We start from the raw sequence: 12769 nt of genomic DNA on the forward strand, positions 1-12769 counted from the left end.
CACTCGGCTCACCTTCAGTCCACGTGCTGTCTGTAGGCACACCACATACCTCAGGGCCTCTTTTGCACCCCATCCCTACAGAGACATATATCCTGCCTCACCTTAGAGTCACATCCACATGACTTTACAAGGACACACTCTTCTTTGCTTCATCAGCTCAGTTGATGTGTGAGATGTGGGCAATGACTTGTTTTTGTATAGCCCCCTCAATGCCTGCTGCCATGCTGGGCACGTACTAGGCACTGAACACATATGCACAAGAGGGAGTTTTGTGTCAAGAGAAAGCCAGCACTCTGTGGGTTTGCTCTGTTGCCCTCTCCCTGAACAGGCAGCCAGTGACTATATGGGTGATCATTGGAGTGACACAGGAGTGACTTCAGTACATTTAGAACCAGGTTTAAAGTACTCTTTCCCTCCATTTCTAATCGGTATAGGGACTGAATAGCTTGTCCTCTCACAATGAGCCAGTATTTATCTGCACTCATGTGTGTGGCTTTGCAAATGCTAGTGGACTTTTTTCAAAGGTATGCATTTGTGTTTTCCAAGGGCATGGACTGTATCTCCTCTTTTCTTTCATTTAAAAGATTCCCCATGGCACCTGATAAGAGCTGCACGCGCAGTGGGTGCTCGTTAAATTTCACCTATCTCTTTTTCCTTTGAACCTCCACCAGATACGCATGTGGTCCTCGGCCCGTGGGTCTTTGCAGAGGACCGATTATGCAGCGGCCTTGATCTTGAGAAATTTACAGACAAAAAAGGAGTAAACTCTCAGACAACACAGATCCAGGCCAATAGCAAAGTTGCATAATTAGCCACACACAGTTCAGTATGGGATGTCTGTATTCTGAAGCCCCATCTACACAGTGTTGTGGAATGCATTAAGCGCTTGGCCCTGAGCTTTGTGATCTTTTGCAAGTTATTCAGCCTGAGTCTCAATTTCTTCTTCCATCATGTAGGAATAATAAAAATGCTGATAATTGTTGTGGTCTTTTGCACCTACTAATAACATTCCTGTCTCCTGCCTGTGTTCTGAGAATTCATTGAGACTTAAGAGTAAAGAGCTGATAGAAAAATGACTAAAATATTACCATTGCTACTGATAAAAGGTTGACAAGAGAATGTGGATTATGGGCTTCTAATATTTAATCCTAGAAGTAGGTAACCATTTCCACGGAGTCACAAGCTAGTTAGACCACAGGCATCCTCTGATGGGGCAAGACCCGTGGAAACTTAGGTTTTGGACAATGGAAGCAAGAGCATTCACTCCTTGTTGCTCCCAAGGGGAAGGGGCTGAGCCTCAGATTACCATACAGACTTACTAAAGGGATTGTTCCTCTTCCCTCTCGGGAAGAGCATGTGAGCAGGCTGAGAGGGACCGGGAGTGGTATTCCAGCAGTGCTGCCTCCACACGGGAGGAGTGTGGACAAGATGCCTCAAAGTAAATGGAGGGGGTTCCTGGACCACATAGGACTCTACAGATGTTAAGTTTCATATTAATAATTTTATTTTAGAAATAGTGACTGTAGGGTTTACCATCATTAAAGGAAGTCTTCTAGGGCTTCCACAGTGTTTTTAGAAGTTATCCTCTGCATTTGGTAAAATATAAAAGGCCATTTCTTATTCAGTATTCTGTAATTGAGACCTCTACTTGAGGTGGACCTCTCCCTGCTTTGTCTGCTTTTGTGGAGCAAAGGGCACTGAAAGGAGGCGGAGTAGGGGGTCTGTTGTGGCTGCATTCTTAAGACCTGTTGTGTCTCTCTCTTGCAGTGCAAATTGGAGTTCCATGCTTGTTCTACTGGCAAAAGCCTCACCACCCTCTGTGATGGGCCTTGTCCATGTCTCCCAGAGCCCGAGCCACCAAAGCACAAGGCAGAAAGGAGTGGTGAGTGGGGGTCTCCTCCAGAAAATTCCTGGGCAGGAAGGGGGGTGTCACAGAGGGTTGATGTGGCTGAGCTCTGTCCCAGGCACCAGGAACAAACTGGAGAAATGAGCAGACATGACAAGTAAGTACTCCAGATTTAGGGACCCTAAACTGACTTGCCTTCAACTACCATTACAAAGAAGAACAAGAGCCTTTGAAAATAATCCTGTTAGACCAGGATATCCACTAGGTTCTTTCAGAGGTCATAATCGCTTATGGTGTGGGAGGAGGAGTATGTTTTTCAGCATCTAAGACCAGGACCGGCCCTGGGGTACATCTTGGTCTCTCTTGAACTCGAATCTTTCCAATCCTTTGAACTTCTCAAGGCCAAATATCAAAACAGAGACTGCAGAGATGTCACTACAGTGGAGAGAGTTCTCTCCTAAAGTATTTCCTTATTAATATATTCTGCTTGTAAGGCAGCACAGAGCCAGGGGACAGATGAAAGAGAATACCTCCCTAGGGGTAGCTGCTTCTCTTCCATGGCTGAGAGGGGCAGGAAAGGTTGGGCTCATTTGGATATTTTCATGATGGAGAAAGTAATGTTGTCCCACTGGTCTCAGCCTCTTTTTGAGCCTTCCTTGGTAAGACCGAAGATAGACATTTGAATTTGCCTTCTGTGGAATTGGGCTTTCTCAGCTGAAACTCATTTCTCTCTGTGTGTGCGCGTGTGTGGTGTGTGCATCCACATGTATGTGTATATGCTTATGTTTTTAAATCTAGGAGTGATTTGTAATGGAGTGGAATGAATGGGGTGTGAGTGTTTATCTGTTTGACTCTTTGTAAGCCATGTTTTTTCCAGGGCAAATAGATGATGAAGATTTCAAATGTAAATGTGATCATGGTGACTTCAGGAATATTGTGTTTAAAGGCTCTTTAGGAGGTTTAAGTCAGGATGTGGAAGGATGCTGTAAACCACGAAACACTGTGCTTATAAATAATCTCCAATGATTATTCTTGATTTCTAAAAAGCTAATCTCATTGCGGTTAGGCCTGATTCATTTAGTTATAAATGCAGTAATAAAAGTTAACTGATATACATAAGCCTCTTTGTAGTCTGGTCAGAAAATCTAAAGCCATGTGGTGTTAAGCAACTACATAGCCCAGAAAATTAACTTCTGTTAGAGATTTCTTAAAAATCTTAGGAAATTTCGGAAACCTCTCTAATTCTACGTATATTATTTATTGCTTTTATTCTGAGGCTAGGAAACCAAACTAAGAAGGTCATTGCCAGCCAGATGTGGTGGCTCACACCTGTAATCCCAGCACTTTGGGAGACCGAGGTGGGTAGATAACTGGAGGTCAGGAGTTCAAGGCCAACCTAGCCAAAATGATGAAACCCCGTCTCTACTAAAAATACAAAAATCAGCCAGGCGCGGTGACTGGTGCCTGTAGTCCCAGCTATTCAGGGGGCTGAGGCAGGAGAATCGCTTGAACTCGGGAGGTGGAGGTTGCAGTGAGTCAAGATCATGTCACTGTACTTTAACCTGGGCAACAGAACGAGACTCTATCTCATAAATAAATAAGTAAATAAATAAATAAATAAAAGAATGCCATTGCCACTGTTTTGCCTGTAACATCTATAAATGGGGGTGGATGCATCTCTCCTTAAAAGAGATGGCCTCCAAGTCTGCCATTATAAGGTAATAGTCCAAGTTTCTGGGAGGGCCTCATGATTTTGCAAATAAAGAACAACCCTTGTTTCTTAAAGATGTGCTTCATATGTAAGCAGATGAGATTGACACTCCAGGTGTGGCCTTGACTGTACCATCCATTTGTTCAATTATTTATGTGTAAAAATGAGAACAGATTCTCACTGAATCTATACAAGTAACCCCATTGCCATTAAAAGTAAAGAGACTCAGACAAAGTTATTCCTGAATTCTGAAAGGTCAGTGAGCACAAGATTACCATTTAAAAATCTTTCATTTCAAAATGCTTACAAAAGCACAGACTACTAAGTTAATAGTGAGAGAAAGATCAGGAAAAAACAATAAAAACTACATGATATCAGAAAATAGAACATTAAAAATAATACCAACAATATTACAAAACAACTGAAATTCTATTTCCTCATCAGTTCCTTCAGTCCAATATAATTATTTTTGCTCCACCAGATATTGGGTCAACAGTTTGCTTTTATGAACACCCTTTGGAAGTTATCTAAGAAATATAACCTCGGAAGCCTGCACCAATGAGTCTGTTACTTGAAGTGTCAGTGGTTCAAACTTGGTACGATTCTTTCCATGAGGTTCTAAGACTGTCCTTCATTGTTAAAGATCTCGTTTCTAGGCTCTGACTTAGAGCAGAGTTTTCATGTAAGCATGAGGGGAAGCAGAAGCTACCTGTTGGTGGTAGTCAATTTATGACAGTACCAACAGTATCCTAATGCAGGATAAAATAATCACCTATTAGGGTAGAACGTTTAACTATCTAATACGGATTTTTTTTTTTTTTTGAGATGAAATCTTGCTCTGTCACCCATGTTGGAGTGCAGTGGTGTGATCTCAGCTCACTGCAACCTCTGCCTCCGAGGTTCAAGTGATTCTCCTGCCTCAACTTCCCAAGTAGTTGGGATTGCAGGTGCCCACCATGACGCCCAGCTAATTTTTTATAATTTTAGTAGAGATGAGGTTTCATCATGTTGACCAGGCTGGTCTTGAACTCCTGACCTCATGTGATCTGCCCGCCTCGGCCTCCCAAAGTGCTAGGATTACAGGTGTGAGCTACGAGGCCTGGCCAAACTATCTAATATGTATTTGACAGTGTTTTCCTATTAAATAAGAACACATTTGGGGGAGTGAGGCCATTGATAAATTCCCAGAGTCATTCTGTGAAATGAAACACTTAAGTAATAATGCCTTACCTGGACAAAATTGAGCAAGGGAAGGCTGACCTTTTCCTTTGATTTGACACCTCTTTCCATGCAGCTCTCACAATAATTTGTGACAGTCAACAGGGCTGACCTGAGGTGGTGGCAGTTCAAATGAAGAGGAGGGCATGAGTACAAGGGAGAGATCAGAGGTGAAATAAAAGGCAACTTTCAGTTGGCAACTTAGCTGTGGAGAGAGGGAGGAAGAGGAGATGAGCATACAGTCTAAATCCCCTTACCTGTCAGCAGCCTCTTCCAGAAGCTGCAGGCAGTGGGCGTGGTGTTCACAGGCAGTCCTGGCCTCTGAGACACATTATGGCTCTCGACCGTGGGAGGAGCTGTCTTATTTCTGTGCCTATTGCAGAAATGAGAGTTTACAGTCTTTTAAATGCATGTCTGTAAAAACTGTGGCAATACACACACGCTCACGCACACACACACGTGCACACACACACACAAACCGTTGTGTTGATATTTTATTTTCAACCTTACCTCTATTTTGAACCTCATTTCTGAGGTGAAACCTTTATAAAGCCACTCCCAGGTCAATTCTGTTAATGCTGGGCTGTACCTGAATTCCAGGAAGTAGAGGTGGGCTGAGGGCTTATGAGCAGCAGTGTGGGTGGGAGGCTTTTCCTGGTGTTTTCTCTTTCTTTGGGATCCATCCACTTAGATGGGGTTCTTAGCATCTTCAGCTAGGCCAGTGGTGTTCATTCTCACTGTGTCTACCGAGAGACCTGTACTCACCTTGTCCACTAAGGTCATGGTGAATCCTCTTTCTTCTCTGTTAAACTCCTCTGGTTTTACTAGCCCTCTCAGCTTCTTCTTGGCCCTATGCAGGGGCACAGAAAACTTGAGGTGGCCCTTCTGTGGTTTTCTGGCATCAAGAAAGACTGTGGTAAGGTTGCTGCCTCAAGCCTTCTCTTCATGGATCTGTTTTGTTAGACCAAGATATGCACTAGGTTCTTTTAGAGGTGACTGGCAACCATTTCTACTCAATGCAGAGCTCAGTTTTATGAGGCTTGCCTTAAATTGGCTTTCAAGCTGGTAGCCAAACACAGGTCCTCTTTACTGCCAGGGTTTCCCACCTGTCTCAGGTTTCAGAATCACTTCTTCCCAACCTAGGGTCCAGAACTGGGTGAGAGATGGGGAGAATTATGGAGAGCAGAATCTGACACTCACCTGCATGATCTTCTCCTTCTCAGAGGTTTACTTCTTGTAGCCCTGCTTTGGTCAACACTGGATGTCAGCATGGAGGATGTATGAGGCTGATCTAACCCACTCTCTTCCAATCTCCTAGTGTGCTCTGCTTCTCTGCCTCTTCCAGCCTTTGGTCTTTTGAGTTATAACATATCCAGCTCTGGAAAATCAGAAGTCTCTTGTCTCACCTTTAAGTTTCATATGGTTTTTTTTTTTTTCAGAAGTCAAAGCCAAGTGGATGATTTTTTTTTTTTGTTTGTTTGTTTTCTTTGTTTATCTGGCATCTCTCCTTTGGCATGTCCCCTGAAGAGATGGTGGAAGGTGGTACCATCCTTTAAAGTTTCTGAATATTTCCTACTACTCCTCTAAATTACCTCCTGACATGGGCAGGTGACTTCATTGCCTTATCTCTCTCATCGCCATAAAGTCAGTCCAGCCTCAAGAGTATGAAGCAATGGGAGGGGCAGAGCAAGATGGCTGAATAGGAACAGCTCCAGTCTCCAACTCCCAGTGCGAGCGACACAGAAGACCAGTGATTTCTGCATTTTCAACTGAGGTACTGGGGTCACCTCACTAAGGAGTGCCGGACAATCGGTGCTGGTCAGCTGCTGCAGCCCGACCAGCCAGAGCTGAAGCAGGGCGAGGCATTGCCTCACCTGGGAAGCACAAGGGGGAAGGGAATCCCTTTTCCTAGCCAGGGGAACTGAGACACACAACACCTGGAAAATTGAGTGGCTCCCACCCCAATACTGCGCTTTAAGCAAACGGGCACACCAGGAGAATATATCCCACACCTGGATATATATATATATATATATATATATATAAAGCAGGGCAGAAAAGCTGGAAATTCAAAAAATAAGAGCGCATCTCCCCCTGCAAAGGAGCGCAGCCCATCGCTAGCAACAGATCAAAGCTGGTCAGAGAATGAGTTTGACGAGATGAGAGAAGAAGCCTTCAGTCCATCAAACTTCTCAGAGCTAAAGGAGGAATTACGTACCCAGCGCAAAGAAACTAAAAATCTTGAAAAAAGAGTGGAAGAATTGACAGCTAGACTAATTAATGCAGAGAAGGTCATAAACGAAATGACAGAGATGAAAACCATGACACGAGAAATACATGACAAATGCACAAGCTTCAGTAACCGACTCGATCAACTGGAAGAAAGAGTATCAGCGATTGAGGATCAAATGAATGAAATGAAGTGAGAAGAGAAACCAAAACAAAAAAGAAGAAAAAGAAATGAACAAAGCCTGCAAGAAGTATGGGATTATGTAAAAAGACCAAATCTACATCTGATTGGAGTGCGTGAAAGTGAGGGGGACAATGGAACCAAGTTGGAAAACACTCTTCAGGATATCATCCAGGAGAACTTCGCCAACCTAGTAGGGCAGGCAAACATTCAAATTCAGGAAATACAGAGAACGCCACAAAGATACTCCTCGAGAAGAGCAACTCCAAGACACATAATTGCCAGATTCACCAAAGTTGAAATGAAGGAAAGAATCTTAAGGGCAGCCACAGAGAAAGGTCGGGTTACCCACAAAGGGAAGCCCATCAGACTAACAGCAGATCTCTCGGCAGAAACTCTACAAGCCAGAAGAGAGTGGGGGCCAATATTCAACATTCTTAAAGAAAAGAATTTTCAACCCAGAATTTCATATCCAGCCAAACTAAGTTTCATAAGTGAAGGAGAAATAAAATCCTTTACAGATAAGCAAATGCTTAGAGATTTTGTCACCACCAGGCCTGCCTTACAAGAGACCCTGAAGGAAGCCCTAAACATGGAAAGGAACAACCGGTACCAACCATTGCAAAAACATGCCAAAATGTAAAGACCATCGAGGCTAGGAAGAAACTGCATCAACTAACGAGCAAAATAACCAGTTAATATCATAATGGCAGGATCAAGTTCACACATAACAATATTAACCTTAAATGTAAATGGACTAAATGGTCCAATTAAAAGACACAGACTGGCAAACTGGATAAAGAGTCAAGACCCATCAGTCTGCTGTATTCAGGAGACCCATCTCACATGCAGAGACATACATAGGCTCAAAATAAAGGGATGGAGGAAGATCTACCAAGCAAATGGAGAACAAAAAAAAGGAGGGGTTGCAATCCTAGTCTCTGATAAAACAGACTTTAAACCATCAAAGATCAAAACAGACAAAGAAGGCCATTACATAATGGTAAAGGGATCAATTCAACAGGAAGAGCTAACTCTCCTAAATATATATGCACCCCATACAGGAGCACCCAGATTCATAAAGCAAGTCCTTAGAGACTTACAAAGAGACTTAGACTCCCATACAATAGTAATGGGAGACTTCAACACTCCACTGTCAACATTAGACAGATCAACGAGACAGAAAGTTAACAAGGATATCCAGGATTGAACTCATCTCTGCAGCAAGCAGACCTAATAGACATCTACAGAACTCTCCACCCCAAATCAACAGAATATACATTCTTCTCAGCACCACATCGCACTTATTCCAAAATTGACCACATAATTGGAAGTAAAGCACTCTTCAGCAAATGTAAAAGAACAGAAATTATAACAAACTGTCTCTCAGACCACAGTGCAATCAAACTAGAACTCAGGACTAAGAAACTCAATCAAAACCGCTCAACTACATGGAAACTGAACAACCTGCTCCTGAATGACTACTGGGTACATACTGAAACGAAGGCAGAAATAAAGATGTTCTTTGAGACCAGTGAGAACAAAGATACAACATACCAGAATCTCTGGGACACATTTAAAGCAGTGTGTAGAGGGAAATTTATAGCACTAAATGCCCACAAGAGAAAGCTGAAAAGATCAAAAATGGACACTCTAACATCACAATTAAAAGAACTGGAGAAGCAAGAGCAAACACATTCAAAAGCTAGCAGAAGGCAAGAAATAACTAAGATCAGAGCAGAACTGAAGGAGATAAATACACCAAAAACCCTCCAAAAAATCAATGAATCCAGGAGTTGGTTTTTTGAAAAGATCAACAAAATTGACAGCCTGCTAGCAAGACTAATAAAGAAGAAAAGAGAGAGGAATCAAATAGATGCAATAAAAAATGATAAAGGGCATATCACCACGGACCCCACAGAAATACAAACTACCATCAGAGAATACTATAAACACCTCTACGCAAATCAACTAGAAAATCTAGAAGAAATGGATAATTTCCTGGACACTTACACTCTTCCAAGACTAAACCAGGAAGAAGTTGAATCCCTGAATAGACCAATAGTAGGCTCTGAAATTGAGGCAATAATTAATAGCCTACCAACCAAAAAAAGTCCAGGACCAGATGGATTCACAGCTGAATTCTACCAGAGGTACAAGGAGGAGCTGGTACCATTCCTTCTGAAACTATTCCAATCAATAGAAAAAGAGGGAATCCTCCCTAACTCATTTTATGAGGCCAACATCATCCTGATACCAAAGCCTGGCAGAGACACAACAAAAAAAGAAAATTTTAGACCAATATCCCTGATGAACATCGATGCAAACATCCTCAATAAAATACTGGCAAACCGGATTCAGCAGCACATCAAAAAGCTTATCCACCATGATCAAGTGGGCTTCATCCCTGGGATGCAAGGCTGGTTTAACATTCGCAAATCAATAAACGTAATCCGGCATATAAACAGAACCAAAGACAAGAACCACATGATTATCTCAATAGATGCAGAAAAGGCTTTTGACAAAATTCAACAGCCCTTCATGCTAAAAACGCTCAATAAATTCGGTATTGATGGAATGTACCTCAAAATAATAAGAGCTATTTATGACAAACCCACAGCTAATATCATACTGAATGGGCAAAAACTGGAAAAATTCCCTTTGAAAACTGGCACAAGACAGGGATGCCCTCTCTCACCACTCCTATTCAACATACTGTTGGAAGTTCTGGCTAGGGCAATCAGGCAACAGAAAGAAATAAAAGGTATCCAGTTAGGAAAAGAAGAAGTCAAATTGTCCCTGTTTGCAGATGACATGACTGTATATTTAGAAAACCCCATTGTCTCAGCCCAAAATCTCCTTAAGCTGATAAGCAACTTCAGCAAAGTCTCAGGATACAAAATTAATGTGCAAAAATCACAAGCATTCTTATACACCAGTAACAGACAAACAGAGAGCCAAATCATGAATGAACTTCCATTCACAATTGCTTCAAAGAGAAAAAAATACCTAGGAATCCAACTTACAAGGCATGTAAAGGACCTCTTCAAGGAGAACTACAAACCACTGCTCAGTGAAATAAAAGAGGACACTAACAAATGGAAGAACATACCATGCTCATGGATAGGAAGAATCAATATCGTGAAAATGGCCATACTGCCCAAGGTTATTTATAGATTCAATGCCATCCCCATCAAGCTACCAATGAGTTTCTTCACAGAATTGGAAAAAACGGCTTTAAAGTTCATATGGAACCAAAAAAGAGCCTGCATTGCCATGACAATCCTAAGTCAAAAGGACAAAGCTGGAGGCGTCACGGTACCTGACTTCAAACTATACTACAAGGCTACAGTAACCAAAACAGCATGGTACTGGTACCAAAACAGAGATATAGACCAATGGAACAGAACAGAGTCCTCAGAAATAATACCACACATCTACAGCCATCTGATCTTTGACAAACCTGAGAGAAACAAGAAATGGGGAAAGGATTCCCTATTTAATAAATAGTGCTGGGAAAATTGGCTAGCCATAAGTAGAAAGCTGAAACTGGATCCTTTCCTTACTCTTTATACGAAGATTAATTCAAGATGGATTAGATACTTAAATGTTAGACCTAATACCATAAAAACCATAGAAGAAAACCTAGGTAATACCATTCAGGACATAGGCATGGGCAAGGACTTCATGTCTAAAACACCAAAAGCAACGGCAGCAAAAGCCAAAATTGACAAATGGGATCTAATTAAACTAAAGAGCTTCTGCACAGCAAAAGAAACTACCATCAGAGTGAACAGGCAACCTACAGAATGGGAGAAAATTTTTGCAACCTACTCATCTGACAAAGGGCTAATATCCAGAATCTACAAAGAACTCAAACAAATATACAAGAAAAAAACAACCCCATCAAAAAGTGGGCAAAGGATATGAACAGACATTTCTCAAAAGAAGACATTCATACGGCCAACAGACACATGAAAAAATGCTCATCATCACTGGCCATCAGAGAAATGCAAATCAAAACCACAATGAGATACCATCTCACACCAGTTAGAATGGCAATCATTAAAAAGTCAGGAAACAACAGGTGTTGGAGAGGATGTGGAGAAATAGGGACACTTTTACACTGTTGGTGGGATTGTAAACTAGTTCAACCATTATGGAAAACAGTATGGCGATTCCTCAAGGATCTAGAACTAGATGTACCATATGACCCAGCCATCCCACTACTGGGTATATACCCAAAGGATGATAAATCATGCTGCTATAAAGACACATGCACACATATGTTTATTGTGGCACTATTCACAATAGCAAAGACTTGGAATCAACCCAAATGTCCATCTGTGACAGACTGGATTAAGAAAATGTGGCACATATACACGATGGAATACTATGCAGCCATAAAAAAGGATGAGTTTGTGTCCATTGTAGGGACATGGATGCAGCTGGCAACCATCATTCTTAGCAAACTATCACAAGAAGAGAAAACCAAACACCACATGTTCTCACTCATAGGTGGGAACTGAACAATGAGATCACTTGGACTCGGGAAGGGGAACATCACACATCGGGGCCTATCATGGGGAGAGGGGAGGGGGGAGGGATTGCATTGGGAGTTATACCTGATATAAATGATGAATTGATGGGTGCTGACGAGTTGATGGGTGCAGCGCACCAACATGGCACAAGTATACATATGTAACAAACCTGCACGTTATGCACATGTACCCTAGAACTTAAAGTATAAAAAAAAACAATTAAAAAAAAATTGTGAGAAACCTTAAAGATAAAAAAAAAGAGTATGAAGCAATGGTTATCCACAAAAATAAAAAATAAATAAAGGAAAACACAGTTTAAAAGAGGGAGATGAAATTGAAATCTCTGCGTTGAGCCTGGGGTTCTGTGCATTTTTTCTGAGTCTTTTCAGGAAAGGTCTCTCCCAGTTTCTCTTGGTATTTTTTAGGACCCAACAGTCAGCCCGGTCAGTAAAGTCACTTTTTAGCTCTGACCTTAATTCTTCAGATCCAGGGCATTGCTGATGCTTTTTCTTCAGTACTCAGGAAAACCAAGAGGAAAGTATGAGGTGCTATCTTTATTATTATTATTATTATTATTATTATTATTATTATTTATAATGCTTGAAAATCTAAAGAGGAAATAGAGGTCTCTCAAAAGTGGAGGCTTTAAGGTAGATTTTTCAGCTAGCCCATACTCCACCTCTTCTGAACCTGGACATCTGCCCGCCTTGCCCCACTTCCCCTGTTTCAGGGACATAAACCATTCCCTTTCAGCCTGAGCACAGCAGCCCCATTCCCTGCACCTCATCTGAGGAAGGATTTGGACCTTCCTCTTCCCTGAGGTGAGGACTTGGCAGGGTCGTAGGATTTTGGATCAAGAAGGGTCTCACTTATCCCCTATCACACCATGTTGAGGAGTCTTCTTTGTTCCTCCAAGGTGCCGCAGCTTTCCCCATAGGGACCAGGGGAAGGCCAAATGGGTGGGGCCTCAGACCTCCCCCAGAGTGACTCCATTCTTACACTTTACCACTTAGATTACATCTGTGGGAAGAGTTTGACCACCG

General features: G+C 42.0%; 1 protein-coding gene across 2 annotated transcripts in view; it reads left to right on the forward strand.

Moving 5' to 3' along the window:
- Positions 1–12769, forward strand: part of SPOCK1 (SPARC (osteonectin), cwcv and kazal like domains proteoglycan 1) — a 540425-nt gene that overhangs the window by 446864 nt on the left and 80792 nt on the right. For both annotated transcript variants that reach the window (XM_033181134.1, XM_033181135.1), the window contains one exon: positions 1768–1882. In XM_033181134.1, coding sequence (XP_033037025.1) covers positions 1768–1882 — 115 coding nt within the window. The remainder of the gene's footprint in view (positions 1–1767; positions 1883–12769) is intronic.

Source organism: Trachypithecus francoisi, unplaced genomic scaffold (genome assembly GCF_009764315.1).
Source record: "Trachypithecus francoisi isolate TF-2019V2 unplaced genomic scaffold, Tfra_2.0 Lachesis_group2, whole genome shotgun sequence".
Classification (NCBI taxonomy): Eukaryota; Metazoa; Chordata; class Mammalia; order Primates; family Cercopithecidae; genus Trachypithecus; species Trachypithecus francoisi.